At 37.8% G+C, this 26,467-nt stretch overlaps 1 protein-coding gene across 5 annotated transcripts in view; it reads right to left on the reverse strand.

The window, feature by feature from the left end:
• Nucleotides 1-21,406: 21,406 nt before the first annotated feature.
• The window catches only part of DLG5 (discs large MAGUK scaffold protein 5), a 105,078-nt gene continuing 100,017 nt past the window's right edge, over nt 21,407-26,467 (reverse strand). For 4 of the 5 annotated variants that reach the window (XM_032694758.1, XM_032694757.1, XM_032694760.1 and 1 more), the window contains 2 exons: nt 25,656-25,765; nt 21,407-23,267 (listed from right to left, as the gene is read on the reverse strand). In XM_032694758.1, coding sequence (XP_032550649.1) covers nt 23,164-23,267; nt 25,656-25,765 — 214 coding nt within the window. In that variant the 3' untranslated portion in view covers nt 21,407-23,163. The remainder of the gene's footprint in view (nt 23,268-25,655; nt 25,766-26,467) is intronic. The other variant, XM_032694761.1, reaches the window with a different exon arrangement.

Genomic DNA, 26,467 nt, shown 5'->3' on the forward strand with positions numbered 1-26,467 from the left:
TAGCCTGGAATCATTTTTCTAGGATATTCAAAACAGATGCTCTTTTAATTAGAAGCAGAAAATCTGAGTTTCAGCTAGCAACACCCAAGAGTACGCTTGACTGTACTGGAGATAAAACACAAACTTTATGTAAGTCCTACCACCTTCTGTTATGTAAATGTCTACTTATGAATACATCTGCTAGATGGCATCAGCTCAGTCAGAGTATGTGCCTCTTCCTGTGGCTGCGACAGTCTCCCCTGAACAGAGGAGGGACTACTAATCAATAAAATAGCATGAGCTGCTGTTCTTGAACAACAGTGGTTGAGACCTGCAGCTTTTCAAACAGTGGATCCTGGATTCTAGTGCCTGTGCTGTTTATATGCAATTTAGTTAGCTGTTGCTGTCTATGACTATACATAGAAACAGATTTATTACTATGGGTGTGTTACCAAGAGAGAAGATCCAGCCTGATAGGAGGAAAAATAATAATTCCATTGAGTTCAAAAACATCTCCTGTAGCCTCCTTATCCTTCTCTTTTCTTATAGTCACGACAGCAGTGATAGACGCCTGAGAAATACCTAAGCCAGAAAAAACCTCAGTAGAGAACCCAAAATGAAATGTGACATCTCAAAAATTTTAATTTTATGACAACAAAAATACAATAGCACCAAATTGCAAATGACAACTTAACAGACATAAAGAAACCAAACCCATATTATCACCACAGGTCATTCCATGTCTAAATGTAGACAACAAGAATGAGAAGGGAAAAGCACAGCCTTGTTTACAATACTGTCCCTTGAGGTTTGGGCAGCCATTCCAAAAACAATAGCCAGCAAGTCACAGTAAAAAGTATGGCCTGGACCTTAGCTCCATTTGGCCCTACATAAGGTAAAAGTTAAGTATAGCAGTTTTATTCCTTCACAGTGCAGGGTTGTCCATGACAACATAGTTACAACAATTCTTATCTTCAACATTGTTTTGACTGCCTGAAGTTGCATTCTGTTCACCACATTTCTAAAGGCAGAAATATCCTAATGTTTTAACCTTCCCCTGGTCCAAGTCTGGGCTGGAATCTGCAAGGTAAGTGTGCAAGAGGTACCCTGTTGGTTTAAGATGACACAATCGATCATGAGACTTACCTCAGCTTAGCCGAGAGCCAGTATCTTAAAAACTGAGAGCCCTAGAATCACTGATGTCTACCAAAGACTGGCTAGCTCTGATAAAAGCGAAAGACAACTTCTTCTTAAGATCTTAGTTACTTTTCAGAGGAGAAAAAAGATCTAATGGAATAGGGCTTTAATTGGCTCACCAGAGCTAATGAGACCTGCAGTAATTAGCTTGCTCAATACCTTCTCTCTGGACTTAAATAAAAAAGGTTGGGTGTTCAGATTGTCCTGCCATACTGAGCATATGTACCATATCCAGACTGGCTTGCAGACCATGGCCCTAAGCAGACCACAAGATATCTGAACTCAGACTGTAGCTGCTTGTTACTATAGAGAGGACAGTGTGGGAGGCAAGCTGTAGAGTTTTAAATAGGTCTTTAAGACCTAGAAAAAAAGCCTGAGTCAACTGCAGAGAACAGGGAGAGTGAAGGGAAGGAAAACTGATATAGTGAGATGCATAAGCAGATTGGCAAGACGTGTGACAGTTGGTGCTTTCCTTAGAGCTTCAGCTTTCAGAATTAAGGGTCTAAGGAGAGAGATTGATTTAACTTAATATTAGAGTACTTCTAGCTCTTGTCCAGCTCATTTCAACATTAAATCTGTAACAGCCTCTCTGAAATTAAACATTAGTGAAAACAGTGAATCCTTCAAAAAGGGGATAAAAGTTCAGGAGATGTGTCATTTATACAACTTGGCTACTGAGAAATAAAGCTTTCTTTTCATAAATATGGTCGTGTTTTGTGTGTCATTACTACTTTGACAGAATAACATGGAAGCATCAAAGGAACCAGGAAGTTTGTGGAGAATAGAAAGCTAAATGGTAATAAGATAAGAAAATATGGTGTTTTCCTTCTATTGTAGCTGCCTTGGTATGCAATATTTAAAAGCTAGCTTCAAATTGCATAATGTCATCCAAAGAGAATCCAGAATCATGGTAGCTGGGGCTAGCAGTTGGAAGGTACACTGTAGATGTCTTCTTCCCAAAGAATGATTAGATCTTTTCTAATGTAAAAATCTTTCTCTTTTAGAATTCAGAGAAATGAGTAGTGAATATATGCATGGTTGCCTGCTGATCACTAGGACAGCTCTAAGGATCCTGAAGCACTCTGCAAATACAAATGCTTTCAGTCACACACAGGAGTTGCAAAACCAGCCTTATAGTTACGTTACAGAAAAATAAATGATGGTCTGGGCAAGGTCACAAGGAAAGGAGGAGCAGATCTTGGAATAAAGCTCAAGGTCACAAAGGAAAGGAGGAACAGATCTTGGAATAAACCAGAACAAGCCTATAATTCCTCGTCCCTCTTGGTTGGCATTCTTTCCTATTCCTATGCTCGAGTCTGATGACTGTACAGCACTGTAAATACCAGCCAGTCCTTCAGTACAGAAGGACAGGGTTTGCTTTAATGCTATTTTTAGTTAAGCAGATCCCACTTTTAAATCTGCAACGCCTTCATTTTCAATATCGTGATTATGTTTAATGTTCCATAGGAAGATGAGGGGATTAGTATGAATCAGAAAGCACAATGCAGCGTAGGCAGACCCACGCTGCCTTCTGAAACACCAGCACAGAGCAAGTAGGAGCTCCAGTGAGGGTTTTACACGGGTAAAAGGCATTAGGCAGCTGGACGTGTCAGCTGGGTGCCTCATCAGGCAGCTGGTACAAGTGGAAGGTCAAGAGCACATTTACTGTTTACTGAATTTGTAAATTACTAATTATTCAGCTCACTAAGCAAGGCAGGCTCATTGCCTGCGCGTGATATTCCCCCTCCCATCAAGTCTAAGCGCATATGGAAGAGTAGGAATTCTCAGCTATATTTTGATAGATGGAAGCCATTAAAGTGCCATAATAAAGGGCATAGAGAGCTATAATGGGTAGGTCACTAGTAAGCTATAAGCACGCTTCCATGTTTGTCAGAGAACAGGTGTAGAAGATAAAGTCCAGCTGAGCACTGAAAACAGCAGTTCTCTGTGTCTGCAGAGAGCTTGGGGGTTGCCTTGTTAACCAGAAGATGGTAAGAGGTGATGTCTGTGTCCATGGGGAGCAGTGGCCTAGGAGGAGTTAAAGAGGCGTCTTGACTCACATTCCACTGTGGGAGACAGAGACAGGAGCCAGACAGACACCATCTCGGAACTGGGGAGATTTCAGAGCTACTGCCCAGCAGAAACTGTGGGAACTACATCACAAGGAAGGAGACCACCAAGAAAGGAAGTAAGGAAATTGTCTGCAACATGAGGGTCAGAAAAAAAATTACATGGTGGGCCTTGAACCAAGAAAAGAGATTTGTTCTTCCTGTCCTGTCTGTCAGCAAGAGATGATTTTGGAAATAAGCTGTTCAAGAATTTGTAAGAAAGAGACCCGAGATGGAGTGGTCATCATGACTTGAAAAATGAATGAACTTCAATGTCTTAGTCCACTTAGATTAGGGTAGTCAAAGATGGCTGCTTGTGGTACCTTCAACTGAATAAACCCAAAAGAAAGGAAAGGAATCTTCAACTGAATAAACCCAAACGAAAGGAAACCTTGGGGAAAGCATATCTAGTTCTTAGCCTGAAGTCACATTAGCTAAGTGGCCAAATAGGCATGCCTTCCCCTCTCCTCTGTACAAGTGTATCCTTGTACAAATATCTTCCACGAGAAGAATCAAAACGTTATACTTCTGGAGTGAATAGGTTAAAACCTCCCCTACCCAGTCTTTGTTTGCTGCAATATCTACCAAGACATTTTATAAAAAGGGAAAAAAGATTAACCATTGCCTGTATTTGACTGTTCAGACATGACTAGGAGTGAAAATTAAAAAGTTACCGTATCTTCCCAGACTAAGGACAAGGAGGGTCATACAGAAAGCTCAAGAATAGAGGAATTATAGCTAAAGTCAGTGGAAATGAGGATCAAGTATAGCAGATTAATGAGATTGTGTTTTCCAGATTAGAAAAACAGAAGCAAATACTCTAGATGGCAGGATGGACTTGAAAACAAACGAAATTTTAAAACCCTAAAATGCTTAATTCAGTATAAAGAAACAAGGCAGCAATGAAAATTAGTCATTAAATGCAATGAGAGACTATGAATAAACTGTACTGTTTCAGAAGTTCTACACCAAGACAGTTCCAAGCATGCCACTCAATCTATACATACCACTAGAAGCCAGGCTTTATAGGCAGTGTTCAGGCACTGGAAGCAGGGGAAGTGAAGTAATGAATTGGTGACAGGAAAGTGAACAGCATTCTGCTAGATATGGCAAAAAGAGATGGGTTTTGTGATGGCAACTTTTATTTTTTGATTCTGGCTCAGATAGTTCTGCATCAGAAAAGAAATATACACCTGAGATGAGCTACAACACTAAGTAGCTTTCTCTTTTTTTTTTTCCTTTTCTTATTTTTAGAGTTGGACCACTTTAGTAGAGACTTCCACGGAGACAGTTCAAGACTTTTTCATTCACAGTTTGATTTTCCTAAAATGCATGAAATTGCATCTGACATTTTGAAAGATCTGTTTCAAAAGTAAGAGGCACTATTGGTTTCTCAAAGCATTTCATGCAGCTCAATTCCTAGTGGACAGACCCTTTCACCAGGGTGCTGCCAAAGCATATCTTGAATCTTGCAACAAACAGAAAATACATATACATGTACTGTTTTAGATTACACATGAAGCCATTCCTCTAAGCCTTCTCAATATAATTTATGATACTAATGTGTATCTCAAGTTTTTTGTAGGTGCTGTTACAAGTTATCATCCCATGTCAATACCTGGTTTCCTATCATGGCACTGTGGTAGGTAACCCTGGTGAGGTTTGAACAGTGCTGCTTTTAAGGACAATTGAAAAACTCCATCAGTCATGATGACATGCTGGGTAGTACATACAAAGTACCTGCAAACTGTTGTTCATAATCAGTGTTAGGATACTCACAGGGTGGCTGCACACAGGTCAGCAGGGCATTAACTCAGGATGGGAGCTGATTCTGAGTGACTTGGAGGAAGAGGAGGGAGGCAGTGGCTCACATTCTCTCTAATTAGAGAAAAGCTTTATTTTAACTACTACTTTAAAAGTTGTCAGGTTATAAAAGAAATAACATTGCCAAAAAATGACTAAAGAGAACTATGGGACAAATTAAACTGACAGAATTACTGTGTAATATAATGCAAAACAGCATTATAAGAGGCAGAAAGGCAGGCAACTATTTCCTATGTGCAAATATGGCTAGAAACTGCTTGTCCCTTCTTTTCATCTTCTCCCAACCAGAAAAGGGTTAGGGAAAAAATCTAGACAGAGATGAACACCACAGTTACTAGGCAGTTTCCATATATCCCCTGAGTTTGAGCAGTGACTTGACTCCCTTGTGCATGTCACCTTTTTTCCTTTCTGAAATATATTTCATCTCAGTTCATCTTTCGAGCTTAATAGAACGACCAAGAAGTGACACTTAAAAGTGAAAAGCAGATTTAGATATCCCCAAGCTGTTGAATAATGTGATCATGGATCTTCAGTTGTTGGAAGGAGCAGCAAAATGTGGTGTATTAAGTTGCAATGATTTTAGCACATCTTTTCAGCAAATTATACATGTGCTATAGTTTTCATCTGCTTTCTACAGAGGAAGATCAGTTCACTTCCATCACAGACTGGAAGTTTCTTTTGGAAAAGAATGGGCAATTCTTTTTGGTGAGATTCAGAGTTTGTGTGAACTGCCAGTGACCCCCTTGGCTGTTCTGTCAGTGCCTCTGCGGCACTGCCTCTGTGCCTCACCCATCCCCACACTGAGCTTCCAAAGGTCTTAGAAATCAACCGCAAAATAATTACTGCAGTGCTTGGCTCCAGCTCCAACTTGGAAAGTGCTAAGTCATCAGCTCTACAAGACATAAATTATCAGTTTTGGTCAGTCTCAATGCAAAAATATAAACGCCACAGCTTCTTGAAAGCACATCTAGACACATCTTAAGTCCAGTCCAAATAAAATAAAAACACATGAGGGAAATGTGTAATGCTTTCTCCAGTGGTTTGTGGTGCCTTTAGCACAGTGGGGCAGATAAGGATGGCTTTGAGACTGAGCAGTGCTCATGGCATCCTGGGTATGTTGGTTATAGTCTAAACCTAATCTGAAAAGCAAAAAAGACTTCTACAGTGGAACTTTTCCATATTCTTAAAATAAAATAATCTTGAACATTTCCCTCTTCAGAGTTCTTTTCTTCATGCCTGACTGCAAGGCAAAAGTAACATCTAGACAGTAATACTGGTCCAAGAGATAAATGTACTAGAAAAAATATTTTGGTTATGAATTGCTGATGAACATTTTCTGATTTTAACACTAACTAATATTCTCTAAGTAATTTCTGCAGTAAGTTTTTTGGCCTAAAGACTGAGCAATTTAATTTTTTTAAATCCTAGCCTTGCAAACCACTTAATAAATAGCTCATGTGAGCTGTTTCCATTACTTTGAGTGAAACCAGGCTTCTTTTGCAAATAGTTGTGTCTTAGAGTTCAACATTTGCCTTCTTTAAATACTTCTATTTGTTTAAGATTAGCTGTTTCACAAACATTCTTCAAACCTCTTTGCTAAAATACTGTTGAGAATACTGCTCATAGATAAAATTCTCCATTTTCTTAAAACTGAGACAAAATGTACTTTCAGTTATTTGTTGAACTGTGTTAACAGGATATTAATCAAACAATTAAGAAAAATTTATCCAGTTATTGTGCAGAAGCCAGTACTATTGCATTTAAGTACCTCACAATCTTATCCAGAAAATGATTCCATGCAGAAAGGATGTATCAATACTCCTATTTTATAGCCTAAGGGCAAAGCCTAGAGAGGCTAAACGACCTTCTAGGGATCACCCAGAACTTTTGACACAAAGGAAAACATAAACAGAGGCTCCACTGGAATACCTTTCCTTTCCTGAAGAAAAAGGAAAACTATTTTACTGAGTGATCCTTTCCAACCAGCACTGCTCAGTCACAGAGCACTGATGCTTGTCGGATTCTTTCAGGAATATTCCAGGCACGAGTCTTTGTTTTAGTCTCTCTGACACTTTGTCTAGTTTCTGAATCCCAGTGGTACTGAGGTAGGATGTATTTTGGCACGTACACCGTGAAAAGTCCCAAACTATTGTGAAAGATTTATAGATAACTTTCTGTAAAAAATGCAAGAGACTGTACAAGTATCCCATTTACTTCTAACTTAGAAGTTAAAAAAAATCACAAATGCTTTAGCTAGCTAAATATTTATAATAGCTTGTCTTTATGTATGCAGTGCCTAATGCCTTCCAAGTACTTTAACAAGCTAGAAATAGAGAAACATTGAAAGCTGAAAGAGCCATATTTGGGGTGAAAAATGGAAATTGTTTAAAAACACCACATTCAGTTAGAAGAGAAATGACACATTTTAATGTATGGGCTATTTTAAGTCAAGCAGGCGGTAAGGATTATAGTTAGAATTTGGCCAGAATATCAGGCCAGGATATCATACTTGCAGAAGAGAGCAGCTGTCAGTAATAAAAGTAAATAAGCAATAGGAGCCCTCCAAAGTAAGAGACATCTGCACCCATGGCCAGACTGGAGGCTGAGCTCAGGCATGACCCATGTACAGCAATTTTGGTGCTTCTTCCTGCAATGCCCTGGGTTTCCTGGTGAGGAAGCATCCCCTGAAATAAACATCTACTGTCCAAAACTCCCCAGAAGATGCCCAAGGCATATAATCTAATTGCGCTCATTTGTCTCGGGAAGTTCTTGGAACATGGATGCCCTTCCTTCACTGTAGGTTTTCCCTCACTCAAGCAGCAATGCTCACTTTTCTATCACTTGGATTTCTTCCCTGAGCATTGCAGCGCTTTGGCATCAGCCAGAACAACAGCAATGTCAACAGGTGAGAGCTGTGGGCTCCTTCCAGCACACGCCTGCAGCTTCTGCAGATATAAAACATCTTTGTGAGAAGTTCATGATGCTGGCAGATGCAGCCAAAAGATGTGTATTCCAGTGATGCTACAAGCTGTCAATATTGCCACCCGACAGCAGTTGGCAGTAAAGCTTATTGCTGCTGGCCTGACCTCAGCCCTCACTGCTTTGAGTACTCCGAAAATCAACTCCCACATCACTAAATGCTATTTTCTTTACTGGGAAAGACTGAAGGGGGATACTTTTGCTCTGCGATCAATACATTTATCTGTACAGTCAAAACTTCGGGCAGAGAGACGCAATTAATCGCCCGAAGTGCTTGAAAATTTGTACTAAATACATTTATATTCATCTCATTAGTCAATTTTCTACAACTTATCTATTTATGCATTATGTGTGTCTGAAAAATGCAAAGTTTTACTCTCTATAAATCAGAAATTGCACTGTGGCACTTGTTTTTCCTCTGGTTTTAAAGTCTGTTTGCCAGAGGCTGCGTATTTGTTTGCTGAAATTTCATAACAGACAGACTGGTAGTAAGGCATTTTCACAAGCAATGAAAATGCATTTGACCATTCTTATGGGATCCCAAAGAACTCAAACCAGAAAGGCAGGGCAGGGAGGAGAGCAGGGAGAACCACTGCTTCTCTCACATCACTTCACTGTTGAGACTCAACTGGATGCTTTTCTGTGACCGACATATAACACTCTGTATTTTTGGGTCTCAATTGCTGTTTCAGCAGCTCCAGGCTACCCCCTTTCACCAGACAGACATGCTGTCTAAAAGTTGTTATATTAACATTTTCTTCCATGTATAGCAGTTCTGGAAATTTTCCTATCTGGGTTGCACAGCGGCCATAAATGAGATCACCACCTCTTTCCACAAGGTGTCATACAAACTTATGGATCAAAAGCTACAGCCTGCAGTCAACAAGTGTGTTATTCTTCACCCAAGTGAGACAGAGAATGCCATTTCTTTGGGGGTGGGTCCACATAGTCTAGATGGCCGAGGAAGAAAATGCACTGAAGAAGATATATATAACCTGGGGCAAAATTTCTCAAGCTGGGGTAGATTTATGCCAGTTCAAGGATATTATAGTTGTAATATTTTTTCCTTTCCATTCAACTCTGCTGAGATTTTCGTGGGATAGCTAATGCCAAATCAGACTGACTCACCTAGGACAATAAAAGTCCCCATTTCCCAGAAAGGGGAGACAATTTTCTGACTCCCCACCTAGTATATTATCATACCTTCCTTCCTTATTTCTGCATCTTCTAACACCACAGTACATTGAATGCAACCTTGGCTTTGAATACCTTTTTCTAGTCATGATACATATCAAGGGCTTTGAAAAGTATAGCAAACCAGTAACTGAGGTAACTGTTTCAAAACCACATGGCTGACAGGAGACTCTCTCATTATATAAATATGACATATATGTACAGCTATGAGTGAGCATTGCTTTGTAAGCACACACCTGACATATCCCTTGTGATCTTCATCCTAAGCTAGCGTAGCTTCAGATGCATTTATTCATTTAAGTCTCAGCATATTCACTGAATCTCACTTAGTTAAAACAGAAAGGCAGCTACTATGCCAAAGGGAGATGTTCTGAACTGCTCTCAGCTGGGAGTCTCATTTTATGCAGCTTACAGAAAGGCTTCTGGAAAGCTGCACATTAACGCAAAACACAAATGGTAACTGAACAGGGTACAAAGAGGCTGTTCTCACAAATGTCTCATCAATAAACATCATAAAAGACTTGCGTCAAGAAATAGTACTCCATCCACCAGTATACGCAAACCATAGTAAATAATGAAAACATAAATAGGAGAGCAATAAGGAAGGCAGGCAGGGAGTACAAATGATAGCACTGAAACACAAATAAAGCAGCAAGGTTACTGGTGAAAACAGAGGATATTTTTTATACAGGAAATTGTGCATATCTTTCTGCTACCACAGAGATTAGTAATGGGGTGAAGAGTAAAGTGATTGGATTCATTCTTTTATCGAGATGCTGGAGTTTAGAGAACCGAGTCCTTTGAGTTTGCAAAGGGTTACTCGGGAAAAATAAGTTGAATTTATTTTTAATTGAAGCACTTGCAATGTGAATCAGAATTCAAGGACCTTTTATTTCTGCAGTGTATCTCACTTCAAAATGCCTCTGTTCTTGAATGAGTGTATCAACACAGTCCATTTTGGTTTGTGCAAATTCACCTGACTAGATTAACTGTCTGAAGCACCTCCACACAGACAGACAGTAAATAAGGAAAAGAGATGCACCACAAAGAAAAGAATAAGATGGGAGTACAAAGCTCATTTTATCTTGTGCTGCAGGCAAAGCTTGCCTCTAAAGGTGTCAGGTGAGTACAAATGCAGTCCTTAATTCATCCAACAAATGTACAAACCAGATCTGCACAGAAAATGAATAAGCTAGCATTCACACAAAAAGGGTATTAAGAAACTAAGGTAAAGATAAAAAATGGAATCTATTTTTTCTTGAGTTCTTAAAGGACAGGCATTTTCTTTAATTAGAAGCAAGCATCCACATAACAAATGCAACCTTGTAACTTCTAATAGCTGAAGCATAAGCATAATCAGTTGTGGTGGAAATTCCAGATTGCATGCTCTCATCTCTTGACCTTGTTTCTCTCTATCTGTAATTAATACCTTTGTATTGGGGGGGCAATGACTTTGTAAGGAATGTCAATAAATACACACAGTCTAACATCTTCCATATTGTCACAAGTGCCACAGAGCAAGTCTGTGTTCAAGGCTGCTGCACCCCTGCAGCTGTGCAGCCAGAGCTGCTCTTTCTGGACAGAAAGGACTGACCACAGGAGTTCAATGAGCACACACCACTTGCAGGCACAGAGAGGAGAGCATGGGAGAGCTGACCTGCATCATTCAGCTCCTGGTCATGGACTCCCTTCTGTCACTAATGAAAGGGGTGGGATGTTGCTACATAGTACCTGTTGGAAATCAAGGCTGTAATTTAAATGCATTTCACGTTAACTGAAGCAATCAAATGGCTGCACAGCAAAGACCAATCTTCTAGTACCAGATGGTGGTATATCTGAATAAACTCCATTAACAAACTAAGCACTTGTGGTCCAGACCTTTCTCTTTCACTTTGCTCCCTTTGGTCTACAAGTTTCCCAAAAAGAAAAAGCAAGCAGTCAAAAAAAAAAAAAAGTTTACATCTTGTTGGAGAAGGGGATTGATGTCTGCCCTTCATCAGATTAAGACTAACTGATGACTCCTCCAGCTTTGGCTGGAGGCCATGGCAACATCAATTATGTGGGACTGCCCAGCTTTATACTTGAAGAAACTCAGCTTTACCTCCAAAAAACCCCACAAACATAGAACAAACCAAAACCCAACACAAAAAACTCCACAAACGCAACACCAAACACATAAAGAACCCCCAACAAACCCACAAACCAAAGAGCACCAAATTTATCTTTCATCTGTCTCTTTGTATTTAAAAAAAATGTTTGTGTCCTTACACTCCCATTCCTCACAGGTGAAAATTGTTGGACTGCTGAACATCAACAACAGGCAGCAACAAGTTTTGCCCTTAAGCTGTGGAAGAAACTCTATTGCTTTCAATGGCACTAGAGCAAGAGCTCGAAGTCTATTCTGAAAGACCAGAAGAAATACGAACAGAATGGTGTGAGGAGTAAACTCAGAGAAATGCTGATTGTGAGATACTAAAATGTTATTTCCTGGAGCAATTATTTGCCTCAGTGAGTGCACAGAAATCAGCCACACTTCAGGTACTACGACACTTCACACAGCATTGTGCAACACAGTTCCCCAGTTAAGCTACATCCTCCTCTTTATGGCATCATTTTGAGTATTTTATTACCCATATTTTAACCCCCCCCCTTGATTTCTTAAAAACTGGTCTCTATTTGCCTCTCAGCTTTCTATCTGTGAAACAGGATACAACTTCCTATCCATAAGGCATCTGTAAAAAAATATTAAGCTACATGAAAAGGACTCTATAATCTTCTGGGATAAAACACAGATCCTTTCGAGAACCAAAAGCACTCAAAAGAAAAAAACCTGCCTGTGCAATCACATCTGGTGCTCTACCTCTCACAGATCACTTCACTGTTGAAAAGCTTGTTTTAATTATTTTCCTGTTTGAAGTAACAGCTAACCACTCACTGAGCTTCCTGCCCCATTCCCTCTCTGTAATGCTAGATTTGTACAAATACAAACAGGTAAGCCACCCATAAAATCCAGGTAATTAAAACAGTTTTACAGCACAGCCATAGTATCAAAGCAAATGAAAATATAATAGAGTGTAGCAAATAGGGGCTCTGGGGCCTCCAGCAGGGAGAAGAGAGAAGTAAGACACAGCCAGTGTCTCAGTCCCTTCAAAAACAGCAACCCAAAATGTACAGAGCAAGCACACAGCAGGCAGAGCTGGAGTGCAGCCACACTCTACTTGCATCAGAGCAAGACTGTTGCTTGTGCCCTTGGACGGCAGAGGTTAGCACTGCCAACAGGGCACAGATCGCTTCAAAACCTGTACACAGAGGTGTCTGTAACTTGAATAAAGAAATTTAGAAGAGAAAGGTCATGGTCCAATGCATGGATCGCAAAAGGAAAGGACATGTAGCAACTTCTCATGAGGCACTGGTATAATTTGCATATGCTGCGTACAAGACAGCGACACATGGCAGAGGAGCTTGTTGACAACTTAACGATTTTATTACTTACTCCGGTGCCTAAACAAAAGAAAGATGCAACTCTGTAGTTTTATTAAGTAAGAGGAAGTTCTGTAAGTCTAACTTTGGAGGCTAGTACCTAAAAATGTGCATCTTGTTAGTGGGAAATATGCTATTACCTTTGAATTCTGGACCTTTAAAATTTAAAGCTCAAAGTTAACATAACTAGACACTGGTATTTCGTACACTTGTGTCTTAGAGGGCTTCCTCCACAAATTTGTATGAATATACCTTAAAGGATTGTAGAGAGTTCTGAATATGTCATAAAAGGAAAATGCAACTCAAGGTGTATGTATGTTTCCATAATGAGAAAAGCACTGCATCTGTGAAGGCTTATACAACAGTGACTTCTGCTGTGAAAACCTTGTCAAACCAGCATATCAATTATTAAGGTTAAAATTTCCTGGTATTGCTCTTGTTACTCAAAACACTGAATATGATTAAAATAGAACTTAACAATATGCTTCTGACAGGGTACTTGAAATGTGAGAGGCCTCAGTTCCTGTTCTTGCTCCCATAGCAAGGGATAAGGTGTCTATTGTAGTGGGACAAGGATGGAGGCATAAAAATCAAACTGTTCACTAGTCCCAAAAGAAAACCAAAACTTTTTCATAATCATGAAATTGTGGACACAATTTTGAACACAGGCAGATTCAAAAGTTTCCAGGACTTGCATCTGACATCTTGATCTGACGCCATTGCATCTTACCTGAGTTAAAAGCAGAGGCAATTTTGGTGAACTTCTGTTATGCCTGTATCCTAGGGACACTTAAAAGATTTTCCTTCCAGGGAAGAGTGCAACAACACCTTTGACAACTTTTGCCTCTAAAAAAAACCAGAACATAATAAACTAACAGGGCTTTGGAGGTTTGAGAAAGTAATTGTTTTTTTATTTTCTAAAAAATTGAGTGGTTTGAACAAAGAGCTTTACTTAAAATAAAAGAGCCCATGAATCCTCACAAATTTTAATACAGGGTTATCTTCTGGAAAAACAATTACTAACGAAGAAAAACCATCTGTTCCCCATAAATTAGAACTGGTTAAATGTTCACTGGAAAATATTTATTAGATTAAACAAAAGAACTCTCTGCACCCCTCTATGTTTAAAGCCAATTTTCTTGCTTGTGTATTCACAAATAGGTGGAAAATAACTCTGTGCACAGGCTATACACATTAAGTTAGTCAGCATAAACTGTCACAAAGGCTTTCCATTTTAAGTCATACCTTTTATAAGTAGGACTTGACACTAAGCCAGTCAGCCTGATGCTCTCTCATGCTTTTTGCATACTTTAGAGTCTAGATTATTATTGCCTGCTCTCAACAAAAGGTCTGTAGCCATACAAGGCTTAGTATGCCTTCATCAATTTAGAGTGATTGTTACAAAATAGCCCATAATAGGTGTCTGAATTTAATGCACTAGAAATGTTGGATTTACAGATAAGAAATATGATATACTTTTCAATCTCTTCAGAACCACCATTATTTGAATTCCCTCTGATGGTGCATTACAGACTACAGCACACATTGGTTTAAGAATCAGTTACTTTGTTTTTTCATGCCATGCATGGCAGCTCTTGATTTACAGTCATCACTAGGGCTGCAAGTTCTCACCATTGATTCTGCCCATACTTTCTGTTTATGGAAGAAATGATCATAGAATACACATTATTTGATTTTCATAAACCTAAGCATGATTCTATAGTGGTTTGTTTTCTTTTTTTGTTATTGAAGTGTTTTATGATTTACAAAAAGACCAAGAGAAGAATTTACTGCCAGGCTTGTGACCTTGAGGAGGACAGTTTGAAACTCTGCTCCTAATCTTGCAAGAAAAACAATCAGTGCTATATACAGCATAAAATGACTGTAAATGAGATGTTGTAACTATAAAAATAAATAGAATGTCAGAGATGTTTGATGTATGAGTTTGCATCAAGGGAGCATTTCTCAAATTTTAAAAGAATAATTTGATAAATGCAGGTCATCTTCCATGTATTACCGAAGAAATAATTTTTAGTGCTTTTTTTTCATCTGTTGTAGCTTTTGTACTGACTGTATTAGCATACTGGGAATGGAAAGATTTATTCTCTCTCACATGCCAGAAGTAATTTTTTTTCCTCTAATCATTACATTCTGTACTACACACAGTAAAAACTCCCAAACACAACTTTTAATGATGAGCAATTATATAGTCAAACTCCTGTTTTCACCAGTTGGCTTGAGACGTCTTTTAAAGGGTCCTTTTTTTCAGAAACTAATCAATATTTTCATGAAAATTGTGAATGCCAAGATGAAAGAGAATAACAGTTTTCCTTTTGATGAAACTTAATGCCTTATTTCAATGTTTATTAAATGAAGTATCCCCCTCCAATGCTTTTACATTTTCCAAATGTAGCTTTCAGGCTAATAACACCTTTTTAAGGCAGGTATATTAAAAATCAAAAGCTAAATTACTTTGGGAGCATTGCAATTTTGGGTTTTTATGTGACCCATCAGCTTAATTCTAAACAATTTTGACATTTTTCTAATTCATGTTGACTAACAAACCATGTATTGCTCATTTACTTATCTGTAGTACCACTGCTTTTCAGGACACATCCTTGCGTGTGTAGTACCTGCAGAATTAGATTTTTAAAAATACAAAACAAAACAAGAGAACAAAAGAGCACACTCACGAAGCACAGGAATATATATACACTGAAAGGAAAATCCCACATTGGATAGGTTAGCTGACCTAACTTTTTCTTTCCCCCCACTGAGAAACAGGACACTTCAGTTTGGAATGACTATAGAACCACAACTTCTCACCATCAAGCTGGATGACTCAATGGGTTATGATGGAACAAACCTTTATTTAAACCAAAAACCACATCCCATAAGTAGCAGGGTGTCACAAAAAGTCATAAAGCCCAAATCAGTGAAATAGGTGAGGATTACATCTAATAAAACAAAAGCTGAAAGTCCTCTGAATAATGAAGTACATACACTGCAGCAGAGAAGTTAAAACAGTATTTTCACAGGAACAAGTATTAAGGTGCCAGAAATGCTTTTGGTCTGGACATCAGATTGTTAAAAATAAGGGAGTTAGATATTGAAAGTCTCATTATGAGAGCACTGAGGACAAGAAAGACAACTACTTTTCAACTCTGTCTTAATTGTTTCAAGAAAAGATTCTGTTTCTGAGTAGCTCCTGCTGCAAGTAAAAGAACTGAAAAGGGCCAGTGACTTGCAACATTAAACAGTGGTTTGTTACTGTTCATGTTCTTTCCACCATATTGTCTATTACAGACTACCTACATCTTAAAATGGCTGATAGTACTGAGAGTGTAAAACAAAAACTAGGTTTTAGGGCAACAGTAGGGTGGAAAAAAACGAGGGAAATATGGCTACTTCCATCTAGTTCCAGAATTTCGGAACTCTTTATAAACTGGCTTCTTGTAACTTCAGTAATGTCCTGAGTTACAGCAAAACAGGTTAAAATCAGAATAATAATAATTTATTTCTAGTGAAGGTCAGGCACCATTTGAGGATCTTAGTAATTTGCGGCAAGTCAATTCAGCTATACTTCTGCACACCTCACCAGCGCTGTGTTATCACAGAATCACAATGGTGCAGAGGGAAATGCAAATTAATTAAAAGACTGAAGCCTCTAAGTCAGCAGAGGTCATAAAATCTTAAGGCAGGTATGTGAACTTTCTCAAGTAATCTTCTGTTGCTTACCGAGTAGGTTCTTTTACAAATGTACTGCTGACACTGCTGGAAACATAGCAAGGCATCGCTTTCAGAAACTGCAGACATGGAAACCTTGCTAAAACATTATCTGATGTTGCACACTGCTGAATGCTGGAGTTGATCAACCACTGCTGTTCACTAGATCATCAACAGTGAGTGAAACAAGTGTCTAAAATCAAATCAGTAATTAGCACACAACTGCACAGTACGCTTTATGAAACAGACTTTACATAATATCCCCAAATACTTTAGCATTAGATAACAGGGTGAGGAAGGGAGAGATTAAGTTGCATCAGCAATGGAAAAAATATCTTTGAGAGTTTAGACGTGCAAGTGAAGCATGAAGCAAGGAAATGGGGCAAACAGGAAGGCTGCACTCGATGGGAGACGCCTTGAAAGAAGATTTATCTACTAATGAGATTATAAAGCAAAGGGAAACTAAAGCTGCAGATAACAGTAAAAGAAGGGGAAAGTTTGTGATTGTATCCCCAGTATAGTTCTTACACTAACTAGAACCTCACTTCTATTCTGAGAAAAATTTCATGGAGCGCTTGCCAAAACTCTAGGTCTGTGTATGGTTACATAGCAGAGAATGGACAACTGAAAGGAAAAACACAGCAGCAACTGCTGATCAGAAATCTTCAGCTCTGGAAGGCAGAGAACTGCCCTATGGAGCCAGGACTGTAAGCATCTCAGAAAGGTTAACTCATGCAAAGACTGAAGCATTACAAAGTATCCCACGGAGGAGCACAGCTGTGGCCTGAAGCCAGGGCAGGCTTCCTTACTCCACACTGTCAGGAGACAGCTCTGATCACATCCTGTGCAGGATGACAGAGCAGTGTCAGCATCAGTTCAGAATTCAAGTGTCTCTGGAAGCTCAAATCTTGCAGCCCTGAAAGAAACTCTGCCATGTAAGGCCAGGAGGAGGGGAGGATATCCAATTCATTTTTACAACTTCACTTGAATTATTTTGTAGCTGTAAAATGGTCACTCTGGCGCAAAGTATGTGGCACCACCCTGAAAAATGAGTTCTAAATAATTAAACTGAAAATCAGTCAGAGCAGGTCCCAACAGATCACACTGTAATTGCAGCTATTAACCACACATTTTTTACGACAGCGTAAGTCAGGGTATAAAAGTATGATAATTCATTTGAATTCTAGAAATACATTTGCAGCCAGAAGCTCTGAAAAGCCACACAGTTCAGCCAACCCCAGACATAAGTGATACATATTTGCCACCATGGGATCAACCTTACCATTTGCTGAGAATATGCAGCTTCTATCACCTTCCTAGAATTCAGCTCCATGTGTTTGGTTCCTTCAGTAATTGCACTTACTCATCTTTTGCATCACAAACCTACTTGTTACTATAATGCTGCAAGCAATTGCTGGCACTCTCAAATCGTATCTTCACAGCAGAGAACAATTTTCTACCTCTTACCTTAGGATCTTTTGACTGACTTCACTGGAATTACCCTCTCAAAATGCTATAACTAACAGTTATTTTCATCACAGAACTATAACACAATCACATTTGGTCTTCTTACACGTATTTAGATGAAAAAAATGCATTTTCAGCCTTTTATTGCTTACACTAGCCAGACAGACAAGTTTGAAACCCAATACCTTAACGGTTATCACAGGTGGACCACAAATACCATCTTAATTTGCTTAAAAAACCTGATAATTTGAGCATCGAAATGCTAAGCTCAAATGCTAAGCATTTGTGGACCAAGCAGATTTGGCAAATGAAGGAATTAAGATGATTTTAATTGATTGGTGTAACTGCTAATGAGATAAAATGAATCAGCAGCAAAACGAGGTCCAAGAGTTGCAAAAAAACGGTCACTTACTCTGGAGATCAAAGTCACCATCTTCAGAAAGCTGATCATTCCCTGCCTTTGCAGGAAGGGCATAGGGAATATTACATAAGAAACATCATTCACATTTGGACTGACAAAAACTTCAAAAGAAAAAAAGCCATTGCAAATACAAGTGTGATTTTATCAACAAACATATTTTTTCAAGCTATTGAAAGAATTTAACATTTTGACAGACTCGTTTCTAATTTTGGAGAAATATGCAGTATGTATGTGAATTAAGAGTAAACTATCTTTGTTTTAAGAAATTTTAATGTATCTGCAGGAAGATAGGAAGGACATGAAATCATAAGAAAGTCAAACTGGACACTGTAAGTGTAGTTTGGTGGGAAGGGGGTTGTTTTATGCATTGGGTGTGGAGGGGGGAGTGTTGTTCTGGTTTGGGTTGTTTTTCTTAACTAGCAGTAGTAATATTCTAGCTCTTGGACACTCTTTATAGTGTGAACCAGCGAAGGAAAAGGGTCATAAATCAAGATTCCATGTCTTTGAAAGCTTCCACAGCAATTGGTGCTATTTTCTTCAATATGACAGACATCGAAAATATCCCAGTGAACACATTTAGCATATAATGCACTGTTACACAGCAGTGACAGATAATCCACCATCATATTAAATGACCTGGTTATATAGCACAAAGATTTTTGTGATTTGCTTCTTAAAACAATGATTAGATCTCTGCCATTTCCCCATTAACAGGTGTATTCTGTAAAGGAAAAATAATTAAAAATGCTTAATTAAATGAGATCTAATGAAATCAGAAAAACTTTAATACATCTCTCCTCACTGTTTTTCAAATGAGTTAAGTAATAAGATGAAATAAATATTTAAAAAAAATTAAAAAATTGAAATATTTTCCATACTAGAAGTCTATATGATAACTTCCAAAACTGAAAGTGTTTTAAATTTCTTTAGATACAAAATGCTGTCTATGCACAGTTTGCTTCAAGAAAAGGTTCCATGTAGACAACTTTTAAATATAAAGTTACAGCATTTATCTAAAATCACAATTAATGTAAAAAAAAAAACAAACTCTTAGGAAAGCTTATAAGGAATTGTTTGTTAAAACAGAGTTGAACAATCCCAAATTAAGCTATGTTCACACCTATCACTTGATCACTGATCCTCTGTTCACCTGGTTTTTGGATTCACGCTTGCATCATTTGTGTTGTGCCAGCAAAAGCATCTCTTGGTATTCAAAGAGAGAAAAAAGGCAAATTAAATAGGTAAAAAGTTTGCTATCAAATATTATCAAAAATTTACTTTTTCAATGAAGAACATCAAGACATTTTCTAAGCAGAATGACATAGATGGAATGTTGGAAAAAATATCTTCTAAAACAACCAAATGAATAAGAAACACTCATGGACAAAGCAGCCTAAGAAAACTTACAGGAAGAGGTCAAGCATCTTTTTTATGCTGTTCAGATTCTACTGCAGTTTTGGAACCTTTATTAGTTGTTACACAATACCAAAGTCTGCTTTGCTGGGTATCTGTATTTTTCACAGTAGTCTCTTGAGTTTCCAAGCCAGTGCACATTTTTCCAATATCAGTCTATTTTAATAGAAACTGTCCATTGTGAAATGGAGGCACAGAATTGTAGAAATTACATGGAGCCTTAGACACAAGTCTAGAAAAGATTACAAGATTTTACTGTAACCACAAATACATCCATCTCAGATTGACCTGGGAAAGCTGTTCAAGACTGCTTAAGGCAATGCTTGCATTCCCTAAAAAGGATTATGATATGGCCTCCAAATTTATCAGGCACTGAAAAAGAACCCTTGTCTGAGGTGGAGAAGTTGGCAGCTGTCAGAGTGTAATTCTGATCTGGCAAACACTTGCCCTGCAATTCAGGTCAATGTGAACAGAATGCAGAAGTTTGTAAGCAAGTAGATATTTGTCAACATATTAACAACAGATCATGCATACAGGTTGAAGTATCTTCAGCCACTTTATGTCAGTTTAGCTATGGAGAAATAAATTTAAAAGATGCTGATTTCTAGTTAACTGTTTACCTGCTGCCATGCATTCTAAATGGTGGTTTACAAGCATAAGGGTTAAATTCTCAACTTTGTGTTTCTAGTTTTATCACTTAGAACTATTTTAAAAATACCCACATAACTACATTCTTTATTTAAAACATCTGGACAAAGCTACTTATTCCAGAACAAGGGCCAAATCTAGCTCCAGCATGTGGTAATATAAAAGAAAATGGTATATCAGGAAATTCCTGATGTGAGCTGAAGGACTCTTTGTAGTGTTCAATCATGACTTCAGTTCTACTTCCTTGTGAGCAGAAGATATGCAATGTATGGCTGCTACTGACCTGCCAAAACGTACCTATTCTCATTTCCTTCTCTTAGAAGATGTTACCACAGTGTTTTTTTTCAAGAAAAAGAGATAAGGTGCAAGTCCTGTTTTATGACTGAAGGCTATTACTAGGTTTGCAGATTACAAGAAGACTGACAGTCCACCAATTAGGTTCATGTTCAAGCTCACTATTTGGCATCTGAGAATAAAGCAACTGATGAAGCAGAAAACTTAGTACCTTCCCTCTAAGCTTTCAGGTAACTCAATGAACAGAAGAGGCTGGTCTGTCTGAAGTGTAAAAACTGAGTCAGAGCATTCTGCAATGTGTCTCTAAGCTAATATTCACATTTTTTCCTATGTTTTCCCCAGTTTCCAGTGACACTCTCTTGAAAATAACAGTGATAGACTCATTCTACAGATAAAGCCTTCATCCAATCAATTGCATTTCCATCTGAAATCCTTAACACCTGGGCCAGAATGTTGAAGATGTTAACACAAACATCTAACTTCTTGTGTCCTGCAGTTTGTGAAGGTATTTATGTATGCAAGACTGGACAAAAGCACAAAACTGAAGCTTATTCCTCTCGAGGTGGGTACTTGAAAGTATGTGCACCAATTTTAGTCAGAAATTTAAGCCTTATGTGAGGACTCAACTAAAAAGAGTCAAGAAGATCGAGAGCTAGATGCACCCGTTACACACAAGTGAAGTTACAGAAATTGACCTTTATTTAGTAATCAGTTTCTTTAACTTTTTTTTTGATACAAAGTGACATTTTCATTTAGTACAGAAAAATCCATATCAGAACAGTACCTGTCTGTTTCAGTTGTACCACTGGAGTCTACTCTGATCTCAAACTTTAAAAAACAAACAAACAAAAAAATGAGATAAACAAAACCCAACTTCTGTCCCTCACCATGAGAAGCAGGTGGACTAGTAATTCACTGATACCATTTCATATTTATTAATTTATATATATAGTATTAAAATAGTATGGCATAATACTATATAGAATACTATATATATATATTAGATGTGTTTATAGTTCAAAATACTCTATATAGTTATAACTATATAAATACTATAAAGAGTATTTTGAACTATAATATAGCAACTGTAAAACAGAATTTAAATTTAGGACCAGATCTTTCTTTGAAGAACTGTACAATAAGAATCCCTTTTTGTAATTATAAAAGCTGCAAACAGAAGCAAAATTACAGCCTGTAGTGTAAAACTAGAAACCCTACATAATGAAATGTTAGAAACAGTGGCTGAGAAGCAGTTCTACTCAAATAATATTTTAAAAACAATTAAAATACAGTACCCAGGAAACATGGCACAAGAGACAGAAGAGACAGGTACAAAACCTGTGTTAGGAACACAGAGTCAGAAGTGCAAAAAAGGGAACCAATATAATAGAGTTTGGTACAACAGCTAAATAAGTATTGCAACCAAAACTAAACGATCACTTTTTTTTTTGACAGTGAAAACACTAACAGTTTAGTACCTTTCTAAAGGCTTTTAATCAAAGCCCTAAAACTGTGTCTGCTCTTAAATAAAAACAATCTATGTGAATGCTACACACTGACGTACAAAGCTTAAGAATTACCCTGCAAAATTGCACCGACATAAGCTTTCCATATTTACAGTATCTAAAAGTGACAGAACACAGCATGCTAGGCCTAGTTTATGACTCTTCCCCACCAGTACTTAAACCAGGCCCAACAACCAAAAATTATTATTTCTCAACACAAGTTAAGCTTGGATTGTTCAGATACATTATGACATTTAAATATTAGATTCATGCATAAAACAAGAAACGATATCTTTGACAGACAAGCATCGACAGGATACAAACAGTGGTCTGCCCTGTGTAGGAGTGTACTTATTTTTGAGCTTACTCCCAAAATGTACCGATTCAATCCCACTTTATTACCTGGTTGTCAAGTCAACAATGTGCTCAGAAATGGTCAAAATCGTAACTAAGAGTCACATTGTGCATAAACTGATCGCTCAGATTCAGAAATTTCACTCCATTTTGGAGAGCTACCTCATTAAGTGAAAGGACAGAGTTAAAAAAAAACAAAACAAAACAAAACAAGAAGACATTCAAGTAAACAGCAAGAACCAAATACTTTGAAAAGGTTTTTGTAAACTCGTCATTCTACAGGGTTTTGCAGCATTGTTAAATTCGTTACTCACGGACAAGTACACACAGGTCACAACCCCTCGTGACAATCTGTCATGTGTACACGTACGACGTTAAGAGACAAGCTCGGTGAAGTGATCTACCCCTTTCCCACATGCCTCATCAGGTCCTTGTGTGTTCAGTGTTATCATTCCCCTTCATGAAACAGAAATCACTTACGGATAACTTTATAAAGACAGAAATGAACAGAGTCCATTGGATAGAAAGTTAGTTGGTTATTTACACCTGCAAAGTAGTTTCACAGCAAAATAATCTACAGCGGGCCAGCTGGAATCCACAGGACTTTGTTTTGTTCTTGGTCGACAGTTGTCATAATCTGAGTGCAAATGCTTGAAAGGGCTCCTCCCTGGACAATGCCTGGAGAAGAAGAAACACCACACACAAATGAGACTGGAACAAACAGTTATGACTAATTACAAAGAGCAGTCTTCTGCATTTATCTGCAAAGTCTTTATCAACAGATCAGAATTAAGCAACTCAATTCAGTATTTGACAGATGCATGACTCTACTAAAAAAAAAAATCAAATAGAACAAAGAGGTCAAGCATTAAATACTCAGTTTCTTCTGCTAGCTCTTAAAACAGTCCAGGGAAGTCACAGAACTAATGGCTGTAATCAACTAAGTCAACTGTTTTGTAAGAGGCCTCCATGTACTATTTTCAGAGGCATCAGGTGGCAAAGTTTAATTCTAAAGATGGTCAGAACCTGCTATAATAAACTTTCTCTGTTCCACATGTGGTGTTAAGAGTTTTATATTTACAGGGTAATATACATAGAGACTACAGCTGTAGCAACTAGACACTATTTACAAATATTAGAAGTAAATTATGAGGCAGCTCACAGATCATTGAGCTAAATAAAACAGTGGTCCTGCTACTTCAGTTCTTATTGTCAACTACATTTAAGAAACAAAAGGGCAACAGCAAGCAACTCCCTGAAAATCAATTCAAAAGATAAACGAACACCTTTTATTCTACCCTTGCTAAAGATAACAGTCATAAAAAGTAAAATGCCAACACTGACACAGGAGAGGAGAATGTATTCGCTTTAAGACTTAAAAAGTGAGGAACTTCATGACTCAAGAAATAAGTCAGCAAAGCCTCTGGCCACAGCTACCATTAATGCTAAAAAAATACGGAAAGACTTACACAGTTTAAAAAATAATTTTCCTTAAAGGGAGAATTCGATGTCACATAAACTAATATTTGACTCTGCAATATATACTACAATTAATGATGTCAGGTGAAGTTTTGATATAGAACACAGTAACTGACAAGGTCTATGGAAGGTAAAAGGGCAGGGAGGAAATGATTCAGACTACACACTGTGCTCACAATACAGGAAACAAAGCCAACTTCCAAGAGTCATGAATCAAAAAGTGTACTTCATGAAGTAGTCACAGAGCTCAGGTCAGAGAGCGTGTCCTACAGCTCCATGAGTAAGCTACCAGGTACAACACGCCTATCTACAGGCTTATTTTGTGCACAACACTATAACTTCAACAACCTTAAATGTCAATGCAGTTTGAACACCAATCCTCTCTGACTATCAGCATCTGGAAATGCTGATGACTGCTGGAGTCCACTGTACTTGGAACTAACAGAGGGAGGACCTTCCCACAGGGCATATGAGAAGATACACATAAGACTCTCTTTCACTGACTGCCACTTCCACTATCAGGGTAAAATTAAAATGCCACAAATGACTAAACAAGAAGCAGAAGATAACATATGGGGATGCAATCTGGCCATGTGCATGTCAAATTCTGTGAAGGTTTAGTACATACCATGTAAAAAACATTCATATGGCTATTACAGACAGGTACGTGATTTTGTTGAGAACGCACACAGGATGCACTGAGAGAGCTCTATACTACATATACCCCCTTTCCCTCTCTCACCCTTGGCAGTTATGCCTCAAAATATTTCTGTAAGAAACCCATGGGATGAAAAGTTGGATTTTGGCTTAGTTCAGTGCGTCATTTTGTTTTTCTTTTTAAGTTTTGTTGCCATACACATCAAGATGCTTAGAATTTTATCCCCACTGTTTCAATGTATGTGGAACCAAATGAAAATACACTCTGAAATGAGCAGAGACAGTCTTCAAACACCGTTTTCCTTCTCTGGTAAAAATACAGTATTAACTACAAACTAATATTGATTTCATACATTTTATGAAGTTAAAAAGGCTTCTAAAGTTGAATTTAATTATTCCAAATCACAATGCATGCTCAAGAAATGTTGAACAATTTTTTTGCTTTCTTGAAACATTTAAAGTATGTCTCACAAATCACACAATCACAGAATGGTTGGGGTTGAAAGGGATCGTTGGAAATCATCATTTGTTAATTTAAACTACAGCGTTCTTCTGTTGCTCTGTTTGATTTTTAAAATTACAAAAAAACCCTTATATTCCTTACATGATATAAAACTGGCATTACTGCGTCAAATTATCTTGACCATACTTCCAATACTACTGACTAATCATAAAACATTTTCAGAATCCCTTCAGGTCACAAGATTTATAACATTCAAAACAAAACTAGATAGAAGCAGAGAATAATACTTCGAACTTGACATTTCATCTCATAGTAAAACAAAACAACAGAACATGAGTTTGCCAAAAGGGAAAGCAGAACGAAAAAAAATCAAGTGCTCATTGAAAGAATGTAGGATCTTTCGAATTACAGTTTAATTGGGTTAAATCGCCACTGTGCTCCTACTGAAAGTTTGATTAAATACTAACCTGTAAAATACTTGCTATACTCTTGTTCTATTTTTTGAGCTGTCTCAAATTGTTCTTTGGAATGTTTTTGTGTAACTTTGTCCCTCAGGAAGATTGGGTCTTTCTGCTCTCTGAAAAAGGAAAAAAAAAAAAAAAAGGAGAAAAAAAGAGAAACACCTTGTGTAAGAGTAACTTTTTTTTAAAATGGACTTGAAAAGATTCCCTCCAGTTGGGTGAATACAAAGCTTAATTCACGTGCAAGCAGACTCCTAGGCCAAGAGTGCCATCTACCGAGTTTCAGCAGTATCAGCAGTCATCAGGATCATTTCAGTGCTAATGAATTTATTTGCTGTCAGACCAAGACAGTAATTCTTTAAAGTTTCAGAGACTGAGAGGTGGTTGCAGAAGAAAGAATATAATTTTTTTCAGTTCATGTGAATCATCATCTCATATACACGTTACTACTCCCTACACAAAGTTGGGCACAAGTACCACTCTTTTAAGGGCTTGTGAAATATCAAACATCAAGCAAATAAAATATTTCTGTTATATATAACACATTTTTGAGATGCCTCTTTTTCTATTATAGAAGCTTTTGAAACACAAAAAAACATAGAGAAATTTACAAATGGTAAAAAAAATATTTTAATTCTGATCAAGGCTTGTAACACTCTCCTCCAAATGTGACTTGGGGTACCCAGTAGGGAATTCTGTTTAAAAGGAAGCAGAATTTATATTCAACTACTAAGGTCATATAGATACATACTGAAACAATATAAACATAGTTTCTTATAGCAGTGAGAAAATCAGCACAATTTAAGTCTACAAATAAT

The sequence above is a fragment of the Chiroxiphia lanceolata genome, chromosome 8, assembly GCF_009829145.1.
Source record: "Chiroxiphia lanceolata isolate bChiLan1 chromosome 8, bChiLan1.pri, whole genome shotgun sequence".
In the NCBI taxonomy this organism is placed as follows: Eukaryota; Metazoa; Chordata; class Aves; order Passeriformes; family Pipridae; genus Chiroxiphia; species Chiroxiphia lanceolata.